This window comes from Sycon ciliatum, chromosome 1, assembly GCF_964019385.1.
Source record: "Sycon ciliatum chromosome 1, ocSycCili1.1, whole genome shotgun sequence".
NCBI classification, from domain to species: domain Eukaryota; kingdom Metazoa; phylum Porifera; class Calcarea; order Leucosolenida; family Sycettidae; genus Sycon; species Sycon ciliatum.
This window is the reverse complement of record NC_088643.1, coordinates 44387710-44412401: the sequence shown is the minus strand read 5'-3', so window position 1 is coordinate 44412401 and position 24692 is coordinate 44387710. Positions and strand designations below refer to the sequence as shown.

The following is a 24692-nucleotide window of genomic DNA, read 5'->3' as shown; positions in this document are numbered from 1 at the left end:
GACTGTGCACACGGGCTATCACATTCAAGCGAATGTGAGAATGGAATGAGATAAGAGGGGTTGGGGGGAGGAGGGAGGATATGACCGCTTCATTGAGAGGGATGCACACGTTAGATCCATACTACGGACCATAGCATCAAGGGTCCGTAACCCCATGGGGTTATGGACTCTTGATACATGTTTCGGTAGCATGCACTTCAGACAGTCTTCATTCAGTCTTCGGTGAATGAAAATTTGTCCGGAATAAAATGCCAAAACTTACTGGCAAAAGCCCAAATAACCATACCAATCGATCCTGGCCGGCCTGGATGTACAGGGCGGGTGGCTAAAAAACAAAAAAAGCGACCAACGCCGGGCCGGGGGTCCATCCGTTTGTACATCACACGCTACTATGGCGTACCGCATGTATGGATTCGTAGACTCCATCCACACTTGTATTGTCTTCGAGGTCGATCCAGCTCGAGTTTTTGCTTTTCATAAAAATCTGTGTTCCAGATGAAAGTGTTCAGTTGATCTCCGGTGTATCGTAACGTCGTTGCGTTGTTGTCGCCTTTCCTTTCTCGTCACCACCTCTGATTGATATTAATTTATTTTATTGTCTTCACTGGGAGTCTATCAACATGGCCGCGGCTAATCCTCCAACGGAAACGAAAAGCTTTCGTGAAATTGCCTCAATGGCCAGCAACAGAGCCATGAAAGGTGGCCTCACTGGCGCGGCCGCTCAGGTCGTCAATGTCCTCGGTCTCATGGGTTTGCGTACCACCATGAACTACCAGATGGCGAAGGTGAGGACTTTTCCGTCTCTAATACACTGCTAGGTTTTCTCTGGTCCACTATAAGAATTCAAATAATATTATCTGAGGAAGAAATAATTGCGCCAATGGGTGTACCTATAAGGCCCAGTGGCTCTCTCTTCACAGTCCTCGCTGTAACATTGAGGATAGTTCCGTATGCTTTTGCTCGTACCAAGTTGGTTTGAGACTCGATAAAGGGCATCAGTATCACATTCACATTCACCTAATCATGCTATTGTCAGTATTGATTAGTTCGCATTTTCAACTGCTCTTGCTCTTATATCCAATAATCGGGGACTGTCACCACCAGGATCTAGGATTCGAGCCAGGGACCTTCTTTTTCTTCTTTGTGTATAATTAGGATAATCCTACACTTGAATTCTATTCACTTGACAACTTCACTGATTCGAAACTAACACAGCTACATTATAAGCCAATATTGCTGTAGGTTCCAGATGTCCTCGGTGTTGTCGAATTGCTCAGTGCATTGTTCATACCAAAAACAAGTAGCTGATGCAGAATCCTTTTTTTTGGAAGATCAACACAATAGAGTTCGCCCTTCTATGGCTGTGGCCGTTTGGTTGGATCCCAGAGCCGCTAAATCCCCCAGTACAGTATCAAATGATGACGTTTGTGCTCACCAAGGAGACCAGGGAGTACACTGCCATTCACACCGCCGCCTCGTTGCCGTTGAAAATGACGATACAAAAGTCCCTCCAGGGTTCATACTCCTCCCCTCAGCTGACATACATGGCATGGTACACGTAGTTCTACGTGCATATGTACTACAGTAGGTATCGGTCATAGCGTGGGTGTTTGAAAAACGACTTTCTATTCTTATTTCCGATATTTCTTACACACGATAAATCAAGTGTGACATATCATGTGCATGTGCGCAGAGGCAGGAAGATCATCGTACATACAAGGTACTGCTACTGTGCATGCGGCTGGTCACAGTCACATACATGTACATGTAGGCTTACCATGTGGCTATGCAACATGAGTTACATGACCACAATAGTTGAACCTGCAGCACTACGACCCAACGCGAGTCAGATCAGAACTGCTTTGGACGGATGTTATTACTACAGGCGATATACTTTGTACTGATCTGGCATGTTTCGCTACACAAAGTCCATTCTTAGGACCGATATATTCTACTGTACGATAAAATTTCTTGTAAGAATAAATGTGCGCATGAAATCCATGTTATGATTATGAAAACATGAGAGTTCATTCTTGTAGGCAGTATATTCTTTTACACGACCACGCTATAACCGATACGCACTGTACATGCATACAACAATGATTGTCACTCGCCAAATGCGGTGCAAACGTCTGTGTTGCCCAAAAAGAATCCGCTGCATCCAGTTGACCCTATGCTCAGGGCAGGCCAGGGTTGCTCAGATCCAGGGAGACGTAGCAGTGCACAGGGAGACAGCACAGGTGACTGTAACTCTAAACCGATGTGGACTTCGCTCCCCGGCTGCCAGTTACAGTCACCTTGGGTAGGGATGTCAGCCTGTCCACTGGACAAGTACCTAAGTATATTTCTGGCATGTGATGATGTTGTGTACAATTATTATTATTTTATTCCCGTAGCTATGCAGAAGACGTTACTTCAGTAACGTCTGGCGCTAGCCAGGGTCCACACAGCTTTAATTTGGTGTTTGTTTGTGTGTTTGTTTGTTTGTGTCACGCCTGGCGCTATCCGTATCTGACGGCAAAAAAGCATAGGATGTTATAAATTTTTCAATTCTCCTATTTTTTTTTCAGGCATATCCTGGGATTCGAACCCGCACTATTGCCCTACATGCATTCCCCATACACTTCGCATTCATACCCATTCTTCCAAGTTGCTTCACGTTATTATCTTGCGTTTGAAAGCCCTATTTGAATATTGGGGGCAGCTGTATGTGGCCAGCTGTGTTTGATGGTACGGTACGGTACGGGAGACGGTGTCGTATTACCCTCGATCGTACCTGTCCCGTACCTATCCCCTACCGTACCGTGCCATCAAAGACGGCTGGCCACAATGCATATTCAAATAGGGCTTTCAAATGCAAGACCACAATGTGAAACAACTTGGAAGAATTAGTATGTATGCGAAGTGTATCGGGGGATGCATGCAGGGCGCGCCATAGTGCGGGTTCGAATCCCAGGTTATGTCTAAAAAAAAAAGGATTTTTTAAAGAATTTATAACATCCCTATGCTTTTTTTTGTCTAGGTCATCAAGGCAAAAAAGCATAGCGTAGGGCCCTGAGCTTCCAAGCTCTCTCGTTTATTTTACTAGGGTGTTTCCCACAGACCTACGGTCTTCTTACGGGTGCCCCTAGAAAGGCTAAGCAATGAGTACCTAAGTATATTTCTGGCGTGTGATGATGTTGTGTACAATGCAGGGTGGTACCATGGTTGGTACAATGAAGCTGCTCTATAAGGAGGGAGGAGTTCCACGTTTCTACCGTGGTCTTGTCCCGGCGCTGGTCCAGTCACCCATTGCCCGCTTTGGTGATACCTTTGCCAATGCTGGTGTTCTGACCGCCCTGGATGCGTCGCCAAGATTCTGCAATATGCCACTGGCTCTGAAGACCGCTGTTGCATCAGTATCGGCTGGAGGCATGCGTATCTGCCTTATGCCCATCGATGCATGGAAGACGAACAAGCAGGTATGTAACTGTTACTAGTGCTTGCACATCATACCCCCCGTACAATGATTATAGACTAGATATCTCTTGTCTTTCCTTTGGTCGCTACTCTGTATGCTAACTGCCGTGCTGCTGCTGTGTTGTGATGATGATGTGCAGGTGCACGGTGAAGGTGGCCTGCAGTCACTGATGAAGAAGGTTCAGACCTACCCCAACCGTGGACCTGCCAACCTCTATGGCTGGACGTCACTGTGGCACGGCGGACTGGCCGCTGCCTCAGCCACTGCTGTGGGACATTGGCCTTGGTAAGGCGCACAGTGCCATAGTGTGTGTGTGTATGTGTGATGGATCCGTTTAGTTCTCATAGGCTTAGCTGCACCTGTTTCAATAGGGCTTTGAGTGTTCACTGGCAGTCTACCCATGCGGCTGCTTCGCTGCTGGTAAGTAATAAGCAGCCTGAGTATTTCAGCAAGGTGTCAGCAAGGTGTGCTGTGTGCGTATTGCCTAACTTTGCTTTATTCTGCTCTTTGTGTGTGTGTGTGTGTGTGTGTGTATGTATTTGTGTATGTGTGTGTGTGTGTGTGTGTGTGTGGTTAGGTTTGTGACATACAACTACCTGGACCTGTACCTGCCATGGAACCATGGCACTGCCATGCAGAAGGTGTTGCGTAATGCCTTCATTGGTATTGCCGCCTCGTTCGTTTCGGATGTTTCCAGTAACGGCATCCGTGTGCTCAAGACCTACCGTCAGACCTACCCGGAACCGATTGGTGAGCCATGTGTGGGTATTGTACTTGTGAGCCATGCAGTGGCGTTGTATTGCTGGGTGGGTGCATGCATGGGTATCGTTGATGGTTGATGGATGATGGATATTTGGGAGTGATGTGTGAGTAATAAAGTCACTGAGTATTGTTGGTGAGTGATGTGTGGGTGTGGATGGGTTTCGACACATGTGAAAGATCTCTTGCTCTGTTCTCGAGGGTAAGGAGAATGAAGAAGAGCGAATGGTCCCTGTTGCCTAGGTGGAGCACTAGAAAACAGTGATGAATTTAGTTCTGCGTGCTGTGAAAAGCATGGACGATTAGTGCTGAAAGATTATCCCGGATCCTGTCTGGGAAAAAGTGGAACGGTGTGTTTATTGCGTCCTGTACATGTATTGCGGCTCACCATGCTGACTTGTGTGTTGTGCTGCTGCTGCTACCTACTGGCGTTGGCTGTTTAGGTTATTGGGTGGCGTTCTCGAAGATTCGCGCCGAGTATGGCCTGTTTGGCTGGCAAGGATTCTTCTTCCGTGGTCTCCAGACTCGCATAGTGTCTCACGGTATTAACTCCATGGTCTTCACCGTTGCCTGGAAGTACTTCCAGCAGATGTAGGCAGCAGTCTGCTGCACACGTCATTGTTGCTGTTGACCTAGCCTCGACACGCAGCAATGACAGTGCTATTATCTGCACCGGCTAATAGCTGCGCCAGACCCCAGACCCGTCTTATGCCCGTGAAAGCATACAGCTGTCTCTTGTGCGTGCGGAGCGAAAGACAACGTATTCTGCCACGATACCCACAGTCTTAACCGGCTGTCTGTGTAGCTCATGGCAACTATTGATGTGTTACTGCCTGCATGTTGGTGATACTGCCCTTGCGATACCGCTCCACGAAATGAAATAATCCTGCGTACTTATTGTTCACTGTCAAGCCTTTTAAACTGAGCGACCTCATCACGTGTCATTTCTTCACTTGGGGAGATTTTTTAATCTTGTTCTTAAAGACGTTTCCACCTTTATGCACCTGTTGTGTTTCTTCATGTACATTGCTTAGATGCAATACGCTTGTCTTTTTTAGTTTTCATCGCATTTCCTTTTCTACTTTTTAGGGTGTGATTTTAGTGTGAGCCCTCCCCCCCCCCCCCCCCTCGCTCTTTCTCTCTAATTTTATCCTTCTAATCCTGCTTTTTCCTTGCCTATACTATTCTATAGCTTTTCGTCTTTTTTGATAGTTAGTTTAGTGAGTTGAAAACCTCTGATAATGTGACCGCTGAATTTCGTATAGTTTTATGTAAAGACTGTTTCAGCGTGAAAATAAAGCAGCACTGGGTTTGATGCTAAGCATTTCACATGACTGCAGTTGGTTGTTGCTGCTCAAAGTTAGTCTAAACCAGAGAGACGTGGTGTTGTGATCCAATGTCACATGCCAAAATTGTGTGTATTGTGTGCTCCTGACGTAAGATATGCAATAAGACCCTACCACGGCTGTGACTGGGCATGTGAACCTGCACATACAGTGCAAAACACGTATCATCTACCACTAGTAGTAGTAGTCCGTGCTCTAGCCCTCCTGAACTGTGTGCGTGGTGAAATTCGTACTGGCGAATAACGGTTAGAAGAGAGCCAAGCACTACTCTCTTCAATGTATTACTGTATAATTTACAAACACGGTGCCGTGCATTCTAGTGCCGTGCTGCTAAGTGCCATTCTGAGATGAAGGGGGGAGGGGGCACTGGCCAGAACTGAAAACAGTTACTGTGTCATCCACTGGTTGATGTTTCTGCCAAGAGACCGGAGCGACCAAGCTTAGCTGAAAATTACATTTTTTTAACCTGCTCCAGGCTTTGGAAAAAGAGGGCCAGTTGCAAGTGAAGTCCCCCTTGAAGAGATAGCATGCACACAATCATTCATGCTTGCATGTAAAAGCTGGACACTTGAAAGAACTGTTACCTGACCTATACAGTACACACCATAACTCCAACAGTTACATGTGTAGAGTTTAGGAATGCATGAGACTGACCTGCAAGTGCAATTAATTACATTCTTGGAAAAGCGACTCCATTTGACTTTGTACTGTATGTGCTATATTGGCAAAGTTCCGTGTGAAGACATTGCACCACCAGTCTCGTTCAATAATTTAGATGACCATATCCTTGGCCAGTAGATAATCAGAGAGACAAAAGAAAATAGATACCCTACATTGTCTCTGGCAATGGAAATAACGGCAATAGGCGGCATGTTTATAATGATTTTTTTCAGCAGGTTATACGCTATTAGTAACTTGAACTAGTACGCAGTCAACGCTGAGCTCGATTCAGATCCAGGCTACTTTGGAAAATTACACCTAGCAAGAAAGACCAACGTCACGGGACACGTACATAAAGAATCATGAGGATAAATACCGTCCTGGCATAATAGCACTTCATTTTTTGGGCTGAAATGCAGACATTTTCTGGAGAGAGAGATGTGTGATGGGATGGAGCTAGCTGACTCTAGTAGTATGTCTCACGCTCGAAGAAGCCACCAGGCGGCTGCTTGCGTAACATGTACTTTCTGCACTCATCATAGATGAAGATCGCCAAGCTGAAGGGCATAGCAGCCAGCCACCAGGTGCCACGAAGCGGGTACGTGCGAAGGGCCGTCCCCAAGCCCGGCGTGTAGGCGAACAGGCATGCCACTGCCGTCTCGAAGAAGAGGCCGAACGTCAGCATGTGATTACGCATGCCCTGCTGGAAGAGTGAGTTGCGGCGGGTCTTGGAGATGAGCAGGTCAGCCCACTGCACGATCACAATGCTGACGAAGAACGCCGTGTGGCAGGTGTATTCCAGCTTCTTGCGCGTATCGTATGTCCATTGCTGCCCATAGCTGTCCTCGACCATCAGATTGTCACGATTATCCCAATCAGCGCGCAAGCCCACCAGCTTGCCGGGCAAAAAGCCATTCTCGGCCATCACAACAAAGTAGGTGAAGAAGCCCGCTGCCGCTTGAATCATGCCAATTTGACCGTAAGCCAGGCTGATCAAGCGCTGGTTGACAAGTCGATCCTGCTTAGCGTCACGCGGCTTACGACTCATGATGTCCGACTCGGCTTGCTCGTAGGCCAGTGAAATGGCAGGGACCATGTCTGTTCCCAGATCGATGAAGAGAATTGTAATGGTTCCCAGCGGCAATGGTATACTGGCGATGATGAACAGAAGGAACGGGGAGATCTCGGGAATGTTGGATGTCAGCGTGTACGCAATGGACTTCTTCAGGTTGTCGAAGATGATACGACCCTCTTCAACGCCAGTCACAATAGATGCAAAGTTGTCGTCCATCAGGATCATGTCGGCTGCCTGTTTGGACACATCTGATCCTGCAATTCCCATGGCAACGCCAATGTCAGCTCGTTTTAGCGCCGGAGAGTCGTTGACACCATCACCGGTGACCGCGACGACATGGCCAAGTCGTTGGCAACCCTCCACGATCAGCAGCTTCTGCTGCGGCGATGTGCGCGCAAAGACGATCTCCTGATGCGTCTTCAAGATCCTGTCCAGCTTCTCCGGTGGCATGTCTCTGAGAGTAGAGCCATGGACGACGGCTGCCTTAGCACGCTTGGGGTTGATACTGGATACTGGCACATTCTCACGCCGGGCAATGTCTTCCGCGGTCTCGGAGTTGTCCGATATGATGCCCACTTGCCGGGCGATGGCAGCTGCTGTAACCGGGTAATCTCCCGTCACCATGATAACCTTGATGCCGGCCGTACGGCACTTCTTCACGGCATCTGGCACGGCATCCCTGGGTGGATCGACCATGGCCATTAGGCCAACAAAGCACAGATCCTCCATTGGGAAGTTGACCACGTCCGTGTTGAATTCGAATCCCGGTGGGTACTGCTCCGGGTCCAAGAACAGGTGACAGAAGCCCAGCACGCGCTCTCCTAGTCCGCCAAGGTCTTCGCAGGCTTTGTCGCACTGCGCACGGTACTCTGGCGTGAGCGGCTGTTCCTTGCCGCGCACCATGACCTTGCTGCAGCGGTCCATGATGCGCTCCGGTGCGCCCTTCATCACCAGCAGGTAGGACGGCTTGCTTTTCTGATCATGGATGCTGATCTGGTACTTGTTGGCCGAGTTGAACGGGATCTCAGCAATTTTCGGATTGTTCTCTCTCAGCTGCTCGACTTTTCCCCAGCTCAGCTCAATGCATTTCAGTAGCGCCGACTCGGACGCATCACCGTTGCACACTCTGGACATGATGGGGTCGGCTTCCTGGCCCTCGCCAAACGTGGCTCGGTTGCACAGTCCGGCGACGTGTGCCAGCGCCCACCAGGTTGGAGAGGCCTTGTCCGGCGTTCCATGCGACTGGTCGTCGCTCGTGTCCGCCTCGTACATCTTCATGTCGTAGAACATGTGTGCCACGGTCATGCGGTTCTGCGTCAGCGTGCCCGTCTTATCGGAGCAGATGCAAGACGTCGAGCCCAGCGTCTCCACGGCCTCCAGGTTACGCACCAAGCAGTTCTTCGCGGCCATTCTCTTAGCTGTCAGAGTCAGACAGACGGTCACTGTTGCCAGTAGACCCTCGGGTACATTGGCCACAATGATGCCGATCAAGAATATGACTGCATCCAGCCAGTAGTAGTCCAGTGCCATGGCAATGATGAAGAACGTGACGCCGAGGAAGATGGCCACTGCCGAGATGATGTGTATGAAATGCGCAATCTCAATGGATATCGGCGTTGGCCCGCTGTCCACGCCGCTGGCCAGATTAGCAATACGGCCGACGACAGTCATGTCACCGACCTGCACAATCATACCCCTGGCGGTGCCTTCGAGCGCGTTGGTCGAGTAGAACGCCAGGTTCTTGGTTTCCAGTGGGTTCTTGTGCGTGCATTCCGGGATGCGTGACTGCGGCTCGGACTCACCAGTCAGTGACGAGTTGTCCACCTTCAGGCCGGACGACTCCAGGATGCGAATGTCGCCAGGTATCCGATCGCCAAACTTCACCTCCACAACATCACCCACCACTAAGTTTGCGGCCTGTATTGGCTTGGTTTTGCCGTCACGGATCACCATTGCAGTCGGCGGCACCATTTTCTTGAAGCTATCCATGATTTTGGAACTTTTCGACTCTTGAAAATAGGAGAAGAATCCAGTGATAATGACAACGCCACCCAGCACACTGCCCAAGTACAGATTGTCTCGTGGTGCTTCTTCATCCGATATTGCTACTGTAATGATGTAAGCAAAGAAACACAAGACGCTGCCAAACCACAGCAACAGCGAGAATCCATCGCCGAACATCGCCGCCAGGAATTTCTTCCACTCTGGTGTGGCTGGCGGAGGCGTCAACGCGTTCGGACCGTCCTCCAGCAGGCGTTGCTCAGCGCGCTCCGAAGTCATGCCTCTCACTACATCGGTACTGAACCTGTCCACCAGCACACTCAGCTCGACCGTGTGAAAGTCCACATCGATTTCTTTCTTCAGGCCCTCTAGTTTCTTCTTGCCTTTGTCCTTCTTGGTCCCATGGCGAGGCTTTCGCTGTCGTTTCGGACGTCGTAATCTCTCCCGCTGCTCTTCAGGATCAAGGAACACGCTTTCCTCTTCGTCTTCGTCCCCATAGAGGAACGGTCGTTTCTTGCTGGGGCTGTCCAGCTCAGGGTGCAGAAACAGATTCGGTCCATCCGTTGCTACTTGATAGCTCTCCGCTCTGCTCATTGAGCTTCTACGGTATACACCTTGCTTGCCCTCGGTCGTAGCGTCTGCAGCCTTCTTCTTTTTCTTCTCCTCTTTCGAGTCGTCATCATCTCCACGTCGCTTGCTGGTGGCCATGCGAAAGCTGGCAGATCTCAATGCCACCTGGGCCACTGTTGGACCATCCAAGAAATCCATTTCGATATTTTCATCCTCGGCAGCCATGGCGAACCAAAGATTTGTTTGGCTTCGCTGTGCGTCCGACGCCTTCTGCCGCCCGCCCCCGCCTTTGTCTGACCTATGTAAATAGCGGCTACGGTAGAGTGTCCCTCAAGCAAGGCCCGGATGGGGGAGGTGGATGGAGGCGAGAGCCGCAAACAACCTCCGGAGCGCAAGATTCGCCAATCCTGCCGAGTCGGTGTCTACCTGGTCTACCACTAGTCCAGCATGCACACAGCCAAGCTCCTCGAGTTGTGACCACATCAGTTCTTTGACAAAAGGTTTGTAAAATGGGCGGCTGCATGCAGACTGCATGCACATGCATATCGCACAATGCATTTTGACCTCCAACACGTCATGATCATGGCCATAGTATGACTATGACTATCAACAGACATTCAGTCTGACTATTACTTATTAGTATTAGGCCAAACTAAAGAAGGTGTGTGGTTCGACTAACATGGACATTTTTTTTACGGGCGGGCGGGCGGATTTTTTTTTTTAATATATTTTTTAGTACATGTAAATACACTGTATATATGTATACGCGTATCGAGTAGACTCTACTACCAGCACAAGGCAGCAGTCGTACCACTCACTGCACTGCACTGCAGTACAACTACATGTACAAGTCAAGTCCAAAAGGAGCCGCCTGCGTCCGCAGACTCACGCAGCACAGCACGTAGACGTGGACGTGTTCAGTCCACGTACGTCAGTCACACGACAGCCCGCCGAAAAAAAGTTACGGTCGGTCGGGTGAGTCGAACCACACACCTTCTTTAGTTTGGCCTTACTAAACAGTATCGCTATGCCTATCACTACTACTACTAGTACTAGTAGTAGTAGTAGACATCTACACGAGTCATGCATACATCATGGTCATGTGACAGTGAACGGTAATCTCTAATCTACGAACTCTACCCCGAAGCAAAATTAATGTCTCATCTTGACACACATCCGATCGACGCAAGCACGTAGAGTACTGTCACTAGTGACGATAACCTCTACTGATGATTGTCACAAGAAAGTCAAGAAGGCGTCTGTCGTGCCACTGTACAACTATTACTTGGCCGGTGACCCATCAGTCCCCACGAACCTGTATCCCTTCTCCCAGTAGTGTCCAGAGTTGCTGGAGAGGGTAGTGCAACGCCAGTTAGTTCGTCATTTGGACTTGACCAAGGCACTGCCCGAAACACAATTTGCCTTCCGCAAGAAATGTTCTACGGAAGACGCCCTCTGTGTGCTGACGGATAATCTGCAGAAGGCGAGAGACAGTGGCAAGATCACAGGGCTGTGCCTATTACTAGTATTAGACATGTCGAAGGCCTTTGACAAAGTGCACCACGGCACTGGACAAGTTGATCCGAGACCTCCTTGGCTTGGGGTTGGGATTTCTGGAAATGCCCTCAGTTGGTTCGTCGACTACTTGTCCGGCCGCAAGCAGCAGATCCTCATCTCGCCTTCAACCAACGCTGCTCTGGCTTTCACCTGCGGAGTGCCCCAAGGCTCTGTTCTCGGCCCTGTCCTTTCATTATGTACACACGAGATGTCCCTTTGGTTTCCTCGCCTGTGCCAAGTGTACAATTTGTAGATGACATAGCCGGCCCTGTACGACTCCCAGGTAGGCCTTGGCGAATAATGCCGGCAGAAAAATTGGCAGAATTCGGTACTTTTTCTGGTAAGTTTCATGCATGGTTGGTATGCGGATAAAGAAATGGAGCAGAATTCGAGGAATTGCCCGCCATAAGGTTTGTTTGGTTCTGCCAATTTCACTGCTTTTCGAGCAGAATCTGCCACCTTTTCGAGCATTATCCGCCAAGGCCTACTCCCAGGCCTCAGCGGCGGAAGCGTCCAGAACCCTCACCACAGCGGCAACTGCTCTGGCCGATTGGCTGAAGTCTCGAGGCCTCATCTTGAACGTCGCCAAGAGCAAGGTTCTGACTATCTCTCCCCAGCAGCATGTACAGGAAGTAAAAGTCAAGTGCTCGTGCTGGTATGGCGGTGCGTTCATAACCGTGCCAGTCCTGCTCTGCAGGCACTGTTTGTCAGCAACTGCGGAGCAACTCGCCTTCAGCGCAGTCTGGGCCTGCAAGAACCAATAGCCAGAAGCCGAGCAGGCCAATGCCGACCGGCATCTCGCGGTTGCCTGTTATGGAACCATATACCTGACACGGTGCGAGCCATGGGCAACATCCCAGCATTCCGCCGAGCTGCCATTCCCTACACGTTGTAGACTGCTACACAATTGGTCATACCATGGTATTCAGTAGCCACAAACTTTGCAAAGCCGCGCCGATAATATGATAATGTACGGTGGTGCATGCACCGATGGTACCACCACTTCGTAGACTGCCTCCCGTTCATTTCTGTGCTCCTGTCTTTATTCTCGTCAGCTGTGTACATCAGCAGTTCAATTCTGTGCTCCAGTCCTCTTTATTCTCGTGAGCTGTGTACTTGTTTTGCTGTTTGTTTGGTTTATTTGAATTCGCTCAGTAACCGTGTACTTCAGCTATTCTCTCCTCCCTCTTCTGAATTTGACTCTCCGCTGGCCTTCTCTCCTCCCATCCCCTTACATTGTATTGGGCCTCTGCAGATCCCCCCCCCCCCCCCCTCCACGCACACACTACATTGTCACATAGCACAACTCAACCATTCGCTACCCTGTTATTGAGCACTCCTGCTCGTTTGGTCTCGCGAATCCAAATAAAATCAATCAAGAGCGGCGACTGTATCCTCCCTTCAGCGTCTTCTGCGCGCTACCTCGGCGTTCACCTTGACAATATCTGGTGTCCCCCAAGGTTCTGTATTAGGTCCTCTGCTTTTCATCATTTATGACTATGTAAACGATCTGGCCTCCCTTCCACATACCTACCTCTACGCAGATGATACAGCACTGCATGTTTCCTCCTCTTCACTTTCAGCTGCATCTGTCACATTGCAGACCCACATCAACAAAGTTGTCAATTGGTTGACGCTCTGGAAGCTGAAGCCAAACGCATCTAAAACCGCTATTCTCTGCTTTCCTCCTCGTCCCAATAGTGACTTGTCTGTATTAAGTCCCTCGCCTTTCACGTTCCCTGATGACCGTACCTGTCTCTCAATAGTCGATCAGCACAAACACCTTGGGATTGGAGGCGTCAGGCAAACGTTTCAAAAACCGGAGTACTGTTTCTAACAGATTCTGCCTCAATGTTTAAGTTCACCTTTCCCAATTCACCCACAGAAATTCAGACGGTAAAGGAGCACAAACACCTAGGGGTAATGTTCGATTCATCCATGTCCTGGTCGGCTCATGTAGATTACATTTGTAATAAAGTTAGCCGTGCTCTTGGCTATAATAAAAGTCATTGTAAACATCTCTCTATTCCGTGCCGTTCAGCTATATATAAAATTTATCTCCTTCCATTGTTTGAATATGCTGCCACAGCCTGGTGTGGCCTAGCTAAGGTCTTATCCGATTCCATTTAAAAAGTTCATCATAAGAAAGTTCTAAAAATTTTGTTCTCGAAGAAACCTTCCTTTCTCTCCAATGAGTTGTACTTATTAGCTCAGACTACTCCGTTAGAGCAACGCCGACGAACTTGCCTCTGTATATTGGTTCATCGAATGCTCTTGGGTTGTGTCCCTGAACATATAAAGCCTTATAACTGGTTTGTTTCGGGCCGCTCAACCAGAAACAAAGTGTCTCTTCCCAAGGCCAAGTCAACGCAATTCACAAGATCGCCATTCTTTCAGGGCTACTGTGCGTGGCTACAACTTCCCGACTCAGTGAAGACTTCTGCATCATTGAAAGAATTTAAAGTGAATCTGAGGGCCTGCTGATGACTGAGTGCACCATTATAATAATACTTACAAGTCAAAAAACTAATCAATATAGCTTTTCGGCTACAGGGTTGTATACAGTGTATAATCTTCTCCTTCTTTTACCATGGTTGTTGTTGTTGTTGTTGTTTATTTATTTACATCGCATGTCAAACGGGCAGTTCTGCCCAATATTATGAAAGCGATGACAACCAGGAAGAAGAGTCAGAAATGAAGAGAAAAGGATTTTTTTTTTTTACTATTGAACACTCACTGCATGATGAACTAAAATGAGGAGAAGAACTCGACACGATGGTACATATCCAGCAGGACGGAGTGGGTGGGACCTGTGAAGCTCAGCCGACCAAGGGTCTCGGCATCACAGCTGCACATGTGCACCAAAGGAAACAAAAAAAGGGGAGTGGAAGGGCGGGGAGGGGAGCAGGAGAGCAAGAACTCTAAGGGTAGGAAAGAGAGGAGGGGGGGGGGGGGGTAGGAAACCAGGAAACTTGTTATTCCAAGATATGAGTGCAAACAAGTACGCAAACAAGTACAAATATAGCAGTATCAAGATCATGATGCTGAGGCGAAAGTAGGGGCTGATTGCCGTGCAGATTTGACGAAAGATTAGAGTTAGAATGGAGGAGAGTTAGAGAGAGATAAAGACAGATGGATTGGGAGTTTGATGAGAAGGGAGTGCTCCGAGAACATGAACAGGGTCGTACTGGAAGTAGCCTAGGGGGCGATGTCCGTGGCCAATGACCAACCCGACCGTTTCAGGTAGCGGTAGGTCTGAACCTTGAACTGCTGCATCCCTTTGGCAGACGGTGCATCGCGGAGGAGAGTGGCTGGCAGTTCATTCCAGGCTTCGATGAGGCACTCCGGGAAAGAGCGCAGCGCAACACTGCACGATCTGGCAGGTAGGGCTGTCTGGAGTTGAAGCTCGTGCGCAAGGTTGGCTGCGAGCGGCGACGTGTGGCAGGCGCGATGGCGGGTGCGATGGCTCTGGCTGGGCGTGTCGCTGTAAGAGCTGGCGGGCTTGCGATGTAATGGAGCTTGTACAGAGTTGTGAGGCCGGCCACACGGCGCCGTAGGGACAGAGTGTCCATTGCAGCCCCTGTCCCAATCAGGGTGAGGGCGCGATGCTGGACTCGGTCCAGCTGTGAGAGATGGGTAGCCGCAGCTCCCATCCATACAAGTGGACAGTACTCCATTAGAGGCCGAATGAACCCCCGGTATGCTGTGGCCCGGCCCGGTGGGTCCAGGACATGGCACGCCTTCCGGAAGAAACCAATTCGCTGTGTGGCACGCACTGCAGTTCCTCGAAGATGCTCCGAGTATGTTAGATGGGCATCAAACGTCACTCCAAGGAGCTTCAGCCGCGAGCATTCTGGGACCGCTGTGCCGTTGAACTTGATGGGTGGTGTCTCCCAGGGTCTGCGGTGGCGGGACACAGTCATGGCCTGTGATTTCGTTGGCTCAAAAGTGACGCGCCACTGAGCACCCCATTCAGCAAGTGCATCCACACCAGCTTGGAGGTTGCGGCACACTTCTGTCACAGCATGTGGCGTTGGGATGTGGGCATAAAGCGTGGTGTCATCTGCGTAAACAGCCGGAGTGATCCCTTCCGGTAGGACGTCGCAGGCGTCATTCACGTACAGCAAAAACAGTGTGGGCCCAAGGATGCTCCCTTGTGGGACCCCAGCATCAATCTTGTATGGTTCTGAAGATGCTCCGCCGACTACTGCCTGCAACTTCCTGTCATACAGGTAGTCAGACAGCCAGTTGAGGAGGGGACCAGTGATGCCATATGACGCAGCCTTGTGGAGCACGCCTCGGTGTGAAACTTTGTCGAATGCTCCTGCTATGTCGACAGCCAGCACGCGGACTGCGCCACCACGGTTGACTTCGGAGACCCAGGAGTGGTTGAGAGACGTGAGAAGGTCAGATGTGCTGAGCCCCTGCCGGAATCCGTACTGGTGGATGGACAGAGCCTTTTCATGCTCAAGATGATTGATTATGGCAGTGTTGACAATCTTCTCCATGACTTTGGAGACAACAGATAACAAGGACACAGGTCGGTAGTTCTTAACAGCAGAATGAGATTGCTTTTTGTGTATCGGGACCACACGGGCTACTTTCGAGAGAGAGGGCTGGACATGGCACCGAAAAACAGAGTGAGAACAGCTTGGCAAGTGGTGCAGCCAAAACTTTTGAGCACTGCTTCAGAACTCTGGCAGGGATGCCATCGGGTCCGGTAGCCTTGGTTGGATCCAGCTGGCGGAGCTGGCGCTGGACTGTCACTTCCCGAAATCGGACAGTTGTCAGGGCAGATGTACACCTAGGAGGAAGGTCAAGAAGGTCGGAGTGCTGTAGATCTTGATCACCCAGACTGCATTTGCTCGCAAAGAATTCTCCAAAGCAAGTAGCCTTTTCCTGGTTGGTGACATATTCTCTACCCTGGGCATTGCGTAGGACAGGGATAGACGAGCTGCGGCCAGAGCCTGCAGCTTGCTTCAGGAGTGACCACCATTGCTTGTTTCGCAGTGATCCATGTTTGAGCCGATCTCGGATGCGGGCAGATTCTGCCTGCTTTGCGAGACGAAGGCAATTGGCAGAGGCTCGGACTTTGGCATTGTAGTCAATGAGTTGCTGGTGGCAGGTGGGGTGTCTCCTGAGACGGTTCCATGCATTCTTCTTTGCCTGGGTAGCGGCTGAGCATTCCGGCGTCCACCAGGATGGATCTGTTGGTTTCGTCGAAAGTTCTTTGTGTGGAATGAAGCGATTCATGCCTTCCATGACAACAGCGGTTACTGATCTGCACGACGCCTCGGGGTCTTCTGATATATCCCAGTTTGCTGTTGAGTAGAAGTGCCGAAGCCGGCCCCAGTCTGCCTGAGCATACCTCCAAACGCGCCGTTTAGTCGGTGGTTCGCGGAGTGGGGTGGCATCAAAAGTGGCCACAACGGTGGCATGGTCTGATGCTCCAATGGGGTCCAGTACATTTACCACCACTGAGGTCTCCGAGAAGTCGCTGAGTATGAGGTCCAGGGTGTTCTCACCACGTGTCGGTTGAGTAACGTGCTGGTGGAGCCCGTGGAACGCAGAGAGTTCTTCCATGTATTCACCAGCCGGTGTAGTCTTCGTGCTGCATAGCCAGCTTTCATTATGAACATTTAAGTCCCCGGCTATCACGACGCTGTTCCCGAGAGATCGAGCTTGATCCATGACTGAGTCAAGATACTCAAGCAGAGAGACATCTTGTCCAGGGCACGACCCGGGTCGGTACACTGCACATACAACTACTTTCTGGCCATTGTCCAGGTGCAGGCAAAGCCAGATGACCTCATGGCCATGGCAGTTGATGTCACTCAGGTGGTCAAAGGAGAGGGAGTCCCGGACCCAGACTGCAACTCCGCCACCTTGAGCAGATCGGTCAAGTCGGAGGGGTGGGTGGAAGCCCGGCATGGAGGAGTCAGATAGTGAGGCTTTCTCCGGGGTGAGTTTAGTCTCTGTTACGATGGCGATGTCAGATCTGCTCCGTGCAACAGCATGCTGGCAGGCTCCAAACTTTGACAGCAGCCCAAAAGCATTTGTCAGCAGGAGCTTCATTACTGGGTATGTCCTTGCGCAGCTGGTGTTCATTGGTGTTTGTGTGACTGAATCGCTCCAGCTGAGGCAGCCTCTTCCTCACTGTCCCTATCGCCTCTGCTGCCCACGTTGCCGGCGCCAGCTGCACCAGATGAGCTGTCACCCTGCGGCCGTTTGCGGTGTCGCCAGGCTCGAGCGTAAAGCGGTCGTGGCCAGAAGTTCGCAGCAGTGACTGTTTCTAATCCAGTGGCGTCGAGCGTCAATCGGGCTGAGACTTTCCCGTCTCCCAAAATAAAAATAAAACTACGAAAATGGAAGTAGCAATGAGGGGAGGCAGGGTTAAGACGAGCAGAAAAAGGGATCTCAAATTTACAAGTCGGGTCATCGCAGCATGATTCTATCGAGCCTCATCAGCAGGTTACGGAAGCCATTACATTTAACCGAAGTAAAATACGCGTAGCATGCGTTTGAATTCACGGACAGATACTATGGACTCCATACAGTCGGGCAAGCTATTCCAGAGTCGCCAGCTGGCTAGAAGCGGTCGGAGAGAGAGAGAGAGAGTTACATTTATAAAGACAGGTTACATTTATAAAGACAGGTAAGTCTAACAAATGAGGACTGAGACCTCTACAACAGGGTTTTTACGCCTGAAAGCAGGTGCATGATTTAACAAGCAGGTTGTCAGTCTAGATTTAATGCGCAGATGGAGAAAAAATGCGCAGAATTTTTGTAATGAGATGAAAAGCAGAAATAATAAGAAATAATAAGAAAAGATGAAATGAAAGCCTGCTCACAACCCCGCCCAGCCTTGCGAACTGGGTATGGTGGATTAAGAACCCGTAGAGAGAGATAGATAGAGAGAGAGAGATAGAGAGAGAGAGAGAGAGAGAGAGAGAGAGAGAGAGAGAGAGAGAGAGAGAGAGAGAGAGAGAGAGAGAGAGAGAGAGAGAGAGAGAGAGAGAGAGAGAGAGAGAGAGAGAGAGAGAGAGAGAGAGAGAGAGAGAATAGTATAGGTACAAATTTTCGTTCACGAAATCTTTCGTTAGGCTGCAACCACACTAGGTACAAAATCACGTACAAACGGCATTACAGTAGAAATCGTCATGCCGACGCGTGCGAAATGCAAAATGCGCTTTGTAGGTTTTCAGCAACTGGCGCACCCCTGTAGAAAGCCACGTTTGTCGTTTTCGTCGTTTTCGCGCTCCTTCTGCTGTGTACAACTTTGCTTTTGTACCGGGTCATCGTACATAGCATCAGCATCAGCATTGTTTTTGAATTTCCCGGTCTTTTCCAGCGCATGGCACACGCCTTGGTACGACAACGTCACGTGCTGGTCGCGTGAAAACGTCATCTATGCAGACCGAAAAGTGTAGTGTGGTTGAATACCGACTTGTACTGAGATATGCATGAAAATTTGTACTGTGATTTTTACGTAGTGTGGTTGCGGCCTTAGATCACTCCATCAGCAGGCTTGTAATACGTACTAATTTTCGTATGGGTCGAGGTTGTCACCCCGAACGTTCAGAAAAAAACTTTAGTTTGGTACAAACTTTAGTTTAATATCTCGTGCCCCCTAACGAATAGCGAAAGTTCCAAACGAAAATGTGTACTTATACAGTAGTAGATCTACATGTACATGTACATGACATTGTACTACTGTCGTGGGCATGGAAATGGGCATGGGCGCCATGGAAATCCGGTCGCACGTCTAGCGGCCCCAGGACTCGTTGTATGATGACCATCCTGTATCTGCGCACATATGCATCTGATATGTCACGCTCGACTTATTGTGGGTACACTACATGTGTTACCTGGTAAAGAAATATCGGAAAATAAATTAATACCGTATTTCCGCGCATATAAGCCATGGCGTTATAGGTGAAACATCGCTGTTTTGGACCAAATGTTTGGAGAAAAATAGCCTCGGTTTTAACGCCATGGCGCTAAAAGTGAGAGACGCGTAGATCTACGTGCAAAGAATCGGCAGAGTATGAACTTCGAGTACTCGTCCGGTGCCGTTGCACGTTCATGTCGAGCATCCATGTACATGTACTTCAATTTTCCCTGAAAATTTCAAATTGTGAACCTATTGTGTACAAGATGGCATACAAACTTGTGTGAAGGTGCGGTGGCGGTATGGCATGTGACAGTGGGGATGGGTACATGCAGAGAGAATCACCGCTACTGTAGGTTCACTGACAGAATTGAACTCACTTTTAACGCCTTCAACTTCCTCCACATTTTTGTATTGTATTGTATTTTATTATTTTACTTGGGCATTCCCAACAGACCCTAAGGTCTTCTTACAGGATGCCCAAGATGAATGAAATTGTTAAGTTCCTGGCGAAATGAATTGGGGATATGATTTGTGCGAAGGGATTCGGGAAGCGCATTAACTTCGTCAGACGGGGCAATAACAGTCGAACCACAGACAATGCTCAGGTTAGGTGGGGGATGTGAGCGTCTGCTGTGGATCAGTAGTACTTGGCTCTTGCTGGAGTTCAGGAGCAGGCCGCGATCTGTGAGGTGCTGCTTAACCACTGAAAAATCGTCTTCTAAGTAAGACATGATAATTCGTGGACACTTTCCAGAGGCATACAGGGTGGTGTCGTCTGCATAAAGAAGGCATTGGGAACGCAATGGCAGAGTGGGGACAAGTCGAGTGTAGATGCTGAAGAGGGTAGGGCCTAGGACGGAACCCTGGGGAACGCCCCTAGTGCAGGTTCTTCAGTCACTTGTGGTTCCGTTCACTTCTACGCGTTGCTGTCGGTGAGACAGACACGACTTGAACCACTCAAGAGCATTTCCACGGATCTTCAGATTGTGAAGGTCATCTATTAGCGTTTGGTGGTGGACGCGGTCAAATGCTTTGCTCATATCGAGCAGCAGTACGGCCGTATAGTCTCCGGTATCCATGCTTCTCTGCGAGTTATTGATGGCAAGTGTTAAAAGGTCCTCAGTACTGTGGTTCCGCCTGTATGCAAACTGTTCATTTGGAATTGCTCCGGGTGTGATGTCCAGATGGTCGTGAAGCTGCTGGAGCACTGGTGATTCCAAGACTTTGGAGATAATGGGCAGTAGCGAGACTGGGCGATAGTTGGAACTGTCGTAGGGGTCGCCTTTCTTAAACACTGGACACACAGACGCTAGTTTGTAGGCTGACGGTACCTTTCCGCTAGACAATGACTGGTTGAAGATGGAAGTTAAGGAATTGGCCAGCTCGGCGGCATGGTGTTTCAAGATGTAAGCTGGTATGCCGTCTGATCCAGATGCTTTCGTGGTATTCAATTGTTTGAGAATCTTCGTTACTGCTGCTGTTGTAACGGGTTGGAACTCGAGAAGGCAGTTGTCTAAACAGTCGTCCGCCGGAGTGTCTGGGGTCGTAAGAGCAGCGCGGTGTTCATCATGGACGATATTGCCTTTGGTATCTGACAAAGATGAGAGGGAGGCTTTCGGTGTGGGGTGGGATTTTCTCCTTCCAGTTAGTTGATTCAGCACTGCCCATTGGAGTCTAGGATTTCCTGTAGCGGCACTGAACTTATCTTTGTAGTACACACTTTTCAGTTTGCGGTTTAGTAAAGTTCCTTGACGACGTATTGCACGATACTGCTGTCGGAGGCGGTCATCCATGGGGTGCTTTATTAAGGCGCGGTGGGCTGAGCTTCGTCGATGAAACATCTGTTTCAGCTCTGGGGTGACCCAGGGCTGGGGGCGGGGTTTGGAGTAAGCTGCGCGCTTCTGGGTAACGAATGGTGCAAGATCATCTAGTACTGTCATGACACTTTGTTGCCAGTGGCTTCATTGAATTTCGTTCACTTATAACGCCATGGCTTTATAAGTGAGGGTGGCCTTATATTCGGATATAACGCCATGGCTATGCGCGGAAGTACGGTAAGAATAGAAAGTCGTTTTTCAAACACCCACGCTAACCGATCCTGCGATATGCGATAGGCGATACCTATTGAGTCTGTACTACGTATACACAATGTATGCGCTGCATGCAGCGCGCTGGTCGCACTGCATGCAGCGCGCTGGTCGCACTGCATGCAGCGCGCTGGTCGCACTGCATGCACTAGCGCTGGCCTGGATCAACTGTTACCATGGTTACATCTGTATGTGCAACGACGGCGGCTAGCATGAGGGCGCCGGCGCGGCCTAGCGCCTAGGATCTAGGACTAGCACTATTGTACTACTTTACCTAGTCGAGTCGTGAAAGCCCCTTTCCGCTTTCGAACCAGGAGTATAGTACTAGTAGGCACTCGACTCCAGGAGTACCAATGGCAATGGAATGGCGTGATCACGAGCAATAGCCGCGCACTCATTCAACATCTTTTTCAGCGACTCTGAGCATAGTACTTTACTGGTGACATTTTTTGGAAGACAAAACAAGCCTTGCATTCTCTTTGTACATGACTGTAAAGAAAAAATAACGACGTGCGAACCAAACAGTTCTTGTTTGGGCGGCTCATCCTGGCCTGCCGGAGGCATTCTGTTGCTGGATTTTGTTTGTGCAGTGAAGCAATTGGTTCTTCAGGTGAGCCAGCGCTGCTGCAATAGTGGCGTTGGTAGCTTCGATGGACGGCCGTGGCTTCGTTGTCAGTATCTGCTTCAACGTTGTTGGATTCGTCCTACTTTTGTGCGCCAACTATGGCTGGTCAGAGCACGGGTACAATGGAGGAGGTCAGAGAGGTATGTCAGGCCTCACACCGAGCCAACAGCTCTCCATGTCATCGGAGACCGGGTTTGAGCAGCAAGACAGGCTGCTGCCAGGAACCAATTCTAGAGAGCAGGGCAAGATAGCAATGGAGACGGGTGCCGCAGCGCACATGCTAACCGAGCGGAGGCCAACAAGGATCGGAGGTGCTGGCGCTGACGGCGGTCAGCCCAACACTGGACAGCACGTCTTTGAGAAAGAGCCAGTGACCTCGTTGCCCGCGTCTACTCAGTCTACTGGAGTCGAGCAGCAGCAACAAAACTGCCAATGCAGTGCCTGTGCTGACATGGACCCATGTTGCAGGGCCACCGATCCCAGAAAAGTCGTGTATCTTGCCATTATGTGCAAATCCGCACCAGGAAATTTCGAACGGCGACAAAAGATGCGCGCAGCATGGGCTAAGGCGATGAGAGTCGACTCGTTCTACAACGCCAATGTCATGGACAAGATGGTCCATTTCTCGTTTGTGATAGGCAAGTCTGGCAAGAGAGAAACGGATGATGCTGTCGATGGTGAAAGTCGACTTTACAATGACACTGCTGTTGGGAACTTCAAAGACACGTACCAGAACCTGACATCGAAGCTGCTGTGGACGCTGACACACGTGCAGCAGACTATGAGATTTCGCTACCTACTGATGGCTGATGACGATGCTTTCATCAATTTGAACGCCTTGATTCAGTGGCTGGTGGTAAGTCCCAATGAGCGGTTCTACTCGGGAATGATGGAAAAAGATGTGCTGGTGGTGAGGGATCCCGAGTCAAAGTGGTATGTCAGAAGAAGTTTCTACGGTCCTGAGACCTACCCACCGTATCACCAGGGCTTTGGCTATGTGACGTCGTGTGATAGTGTGGAAGACGGTATGAAGTACGTGTCCGGGATACCGTTGTTTGGAATTGACGACACCGTGATGGGGATGTTGATGTTTGTTGGGGGTGTGAAGGCCTCTCACATGCCTCGCTTCCACTCGGCACCCTATTACTGCCAGAAGTTCATGGATCGACATCCATTGGTCATTGGCGATATAGAGGCAGCGGACTATGACAAATACACCATTGACTTGCTGGACCATGGATGCGGTGTATGTGCCGGCAAGAATAGTAAACCGCCAAAGTCCTCTGCCGGATAGTGCCAGGGGAACGCTTGTCACCGTGCATGAGTTGCCTCATTGCCGCTGGCATGCTGCAAAGAAGCAGCAAGTATCAACGAGCCAGCTCTCTCCCGATCGCTCCTTTAGCACCATACGTTTGTGTGGTGCGTGGAAGAGAACGTTGCATTGATAAGTGGAACCACAGCTTCCAGTATCTGTCAGTAGGTCCTCTGGCATGCAGAACGCGGCTACGCAGACTGTGCTCTGATATGCCTAACTCCAACACGCAAATGCCACGTGGGCTGTGCTGTCTGGCGCCAATTTGAGAAGTGTGCTGCACGACAATCAGTACGCTCTTGGCCTTTCTGATCTGTTTTGTTTTTATACCAGCACTGCAGAACTGCTCGGTTAGCAGGGAGCGGCAAGGCATATTTGAACTTGATAATATTTATTCTTGACCACATAGGTATACATCGCTCCTACCGTTATCCAAACATTCCAAACGACTAGACATTGTTATTCCAGATACGGTGCTATGGTTTGCCGCATCACTTACTACTCCAGCGCATCTATAACCTCCCCAATTCCAGCGTAATTTACCATTGAATATTTTGGGCCATTCATTCCAGGCTACCGTTTGACTGTTTCTTTATGTTTGACTTTCCTTTTAAAGAGTCGTTTTCTGCTACATGTATATGTACATGTAGTACGCTTGGCTATTTCTGAAAAATCCTATTGATGCAGCGAAAAGACTAGTTATTATTATTGATATTTTTTCCAGTCGTGGTGCAGAGTTTTGTACGGTTGTCTACCTACATGTACATGTAGGCCAGTTTGTGCTCTGAGCGCTGTGTGTGTGTGTGTGTGTGTGTGTGTGTGTGTGTGTGTGTGTGTGTGTGTGTGTGTGTGCACATCAGCCTTGCAAGCTGTTGAATGGTGTAATCCCAGCACAAGTTGCTATGTTTAACATAGATGTTCGCTATCATCGCTTCCGCGATGGGCAGGTCTGAGGTCTGAGGTGTGCACATGGATGTGCACGCGTGTGTGTGAATGTGCGTGTGTTAGCATGCAGAGCACTTCTGATCTTGTGTTGGCCAGAGCAGGCACATTCAACTGTACAACATTTCCGCCTACAGAATGCGGTAGAGGCCGCCAATGCCCAGTTGTACCCAGCGATTGCTGGTACATGTACCTGGTTCCTGAGCCGTTCAGGGGGTATCTATAGCCGTTCAGGGGGTATCTACATAATAGAGCCGTTCAGGGGGGGGGGGGGGGGGGGGGATCTACATAATAGAGAGATTAAGGTGCACATTATTTCTGACGTGACGCGCAATTTCACGTCAAGTTTGGCGTAATACTCCAAATTTCGACGCGAGCTGCAGATCACTCGCGTTGTTTTCCAA

General features: G+C 49.7%; 4 protein-coding genes across 4 annotated transcripts; 2 read left to right on the top strand and 2 right to left on the bottom strand.

Moving 5' to 3' along the window:
• Positions 1–437: 437 nt before the first annotated feature.
• Positions 438–5594, top strand: LOC135827974 (uncharacterized). The gene is made up of 5 exons (XM_065340413.1): positions 438–785; positions 3195–3461; positions 3600–3745; positions 4038–4210; positions 4663–5594. Exons 1-5 carry the CDS (start codon positions 621–623, stop codon positions 4812–4814), a joined length of 903 nt encoding a protein of 300 aa, XP_065196485.1. The 5' UTR covers positions 438–620; the 3' UTR covers positions 4815–5594.
• Positions 5595–6183: 589 nt separating this feature from the next.
• On the bottom strand, positions 6184–10326 carry LOC135827924 (sodium/potassium-transporting ATPase subunit alpha-1-like). The gene has a single exon (XM_065340364.1). The coding sequence runs from the start codon at positions 10094–10096 to the stop codon at positions 6692–6694; it is 3405 nt and encodes a 1134-aa protein (XP_065196436.1). The 5' UTR covers positions 10097–10326; the 3' UTR covers positions 6184–6691.
• Positions 10327–11310: 984 nt separating this feature from the next.
• LOC135804803 (uncharacterized) lies at positions 11311–17503 on the bottom strand. The gene is made up of 4 exons (XM_065318764.1): positions 16231–17503; positions 15205–15938; positions 12963–13017; positions 11311–11345 (listed from the first exon to the last, which is right to left on the bottom strand). The coding sequence occupies exons 1-4, from the start codon at positions 17501–17503 to the stop codon at positions 11311–11313; spliced, it is 2097 nt and encodes a 698-aa protein (XP_065174836.1).
• Positions 17504–21879: 4376 nt separating this feature from the next.
• On the top strand, positions 21880–24124 carry LOC135827902 (beta-1,3-galactosyltransferase 5-like). The gene has a single exon (XM_065340342.1). The coding sequence runs from the start codon at positions 22060–22062 to the stop codon at positions 23326–23328; it is 1269 nt and encodes a 422-aa protein (XP_065196414.1). The 5' UTR covers positions 21880–22059; the 3' UTR covers positions 23329–24124.
• The last annotated feature ends 568 nt before the right edge of the window (positions 24125–24692 follow it).

Coding starts and splice junctions, on each gene's coding strand:
- LOC135827974 (XM_065340413.1), top strand. CDS start 621: ATGGCCGCGGCTAATCCTCCAACGGAAACGAAAAGCTTTCGTGAAATT. Junction 786..3,194: donor TGAACTACCAGATGGCGAAG/GTGAGGACTTTT, acceptor TGTACAATGCAG/GGTGGTACCATGGTTGGTAC. Junction 4,211..4,662: donor GACCTACCCGGAACCGATTG/GTGAGCCATGTG, acceptor TTGGCTGTTTAG/GTTATTGGGTGGCGTTCTCG.
- LOC135827924 (XM_065340364.1), bottom strand. CDS start 10,096: ATGGCTGCCGAGGATGAAAATATCGAAATGGATTTCTTGGATGGTCCA.
- LOC135804803 (XM_065318764.1), bottom strand. CDS start 17,503: ATGAAGCTCCTGCTGACAAATGCTTTTGGGCTGCTGTCAAAGTTTGGA. Junction 15,939..16,230: donor TCTTGACCTTCCTCCTAGGT/GTACATCTGCCC, acceptor TTGTCTCCAAAG/TCATGGAGAAGATTGTCAAC. Junction 11,346..12,962: donor GCTGTATCATCTGCGTAGAG/GTAGGTATGTGG, acceptor CGCCTTCTGCAG/ATTATCCGTCAGCACACAGA.
- LOC135827902 (XM_065340342.1), top strand. CDS start 22,060: ATGGACGGCCGTGGCTTCGTTGTCAGTATCTGCTTCAACGTTGTTGGA.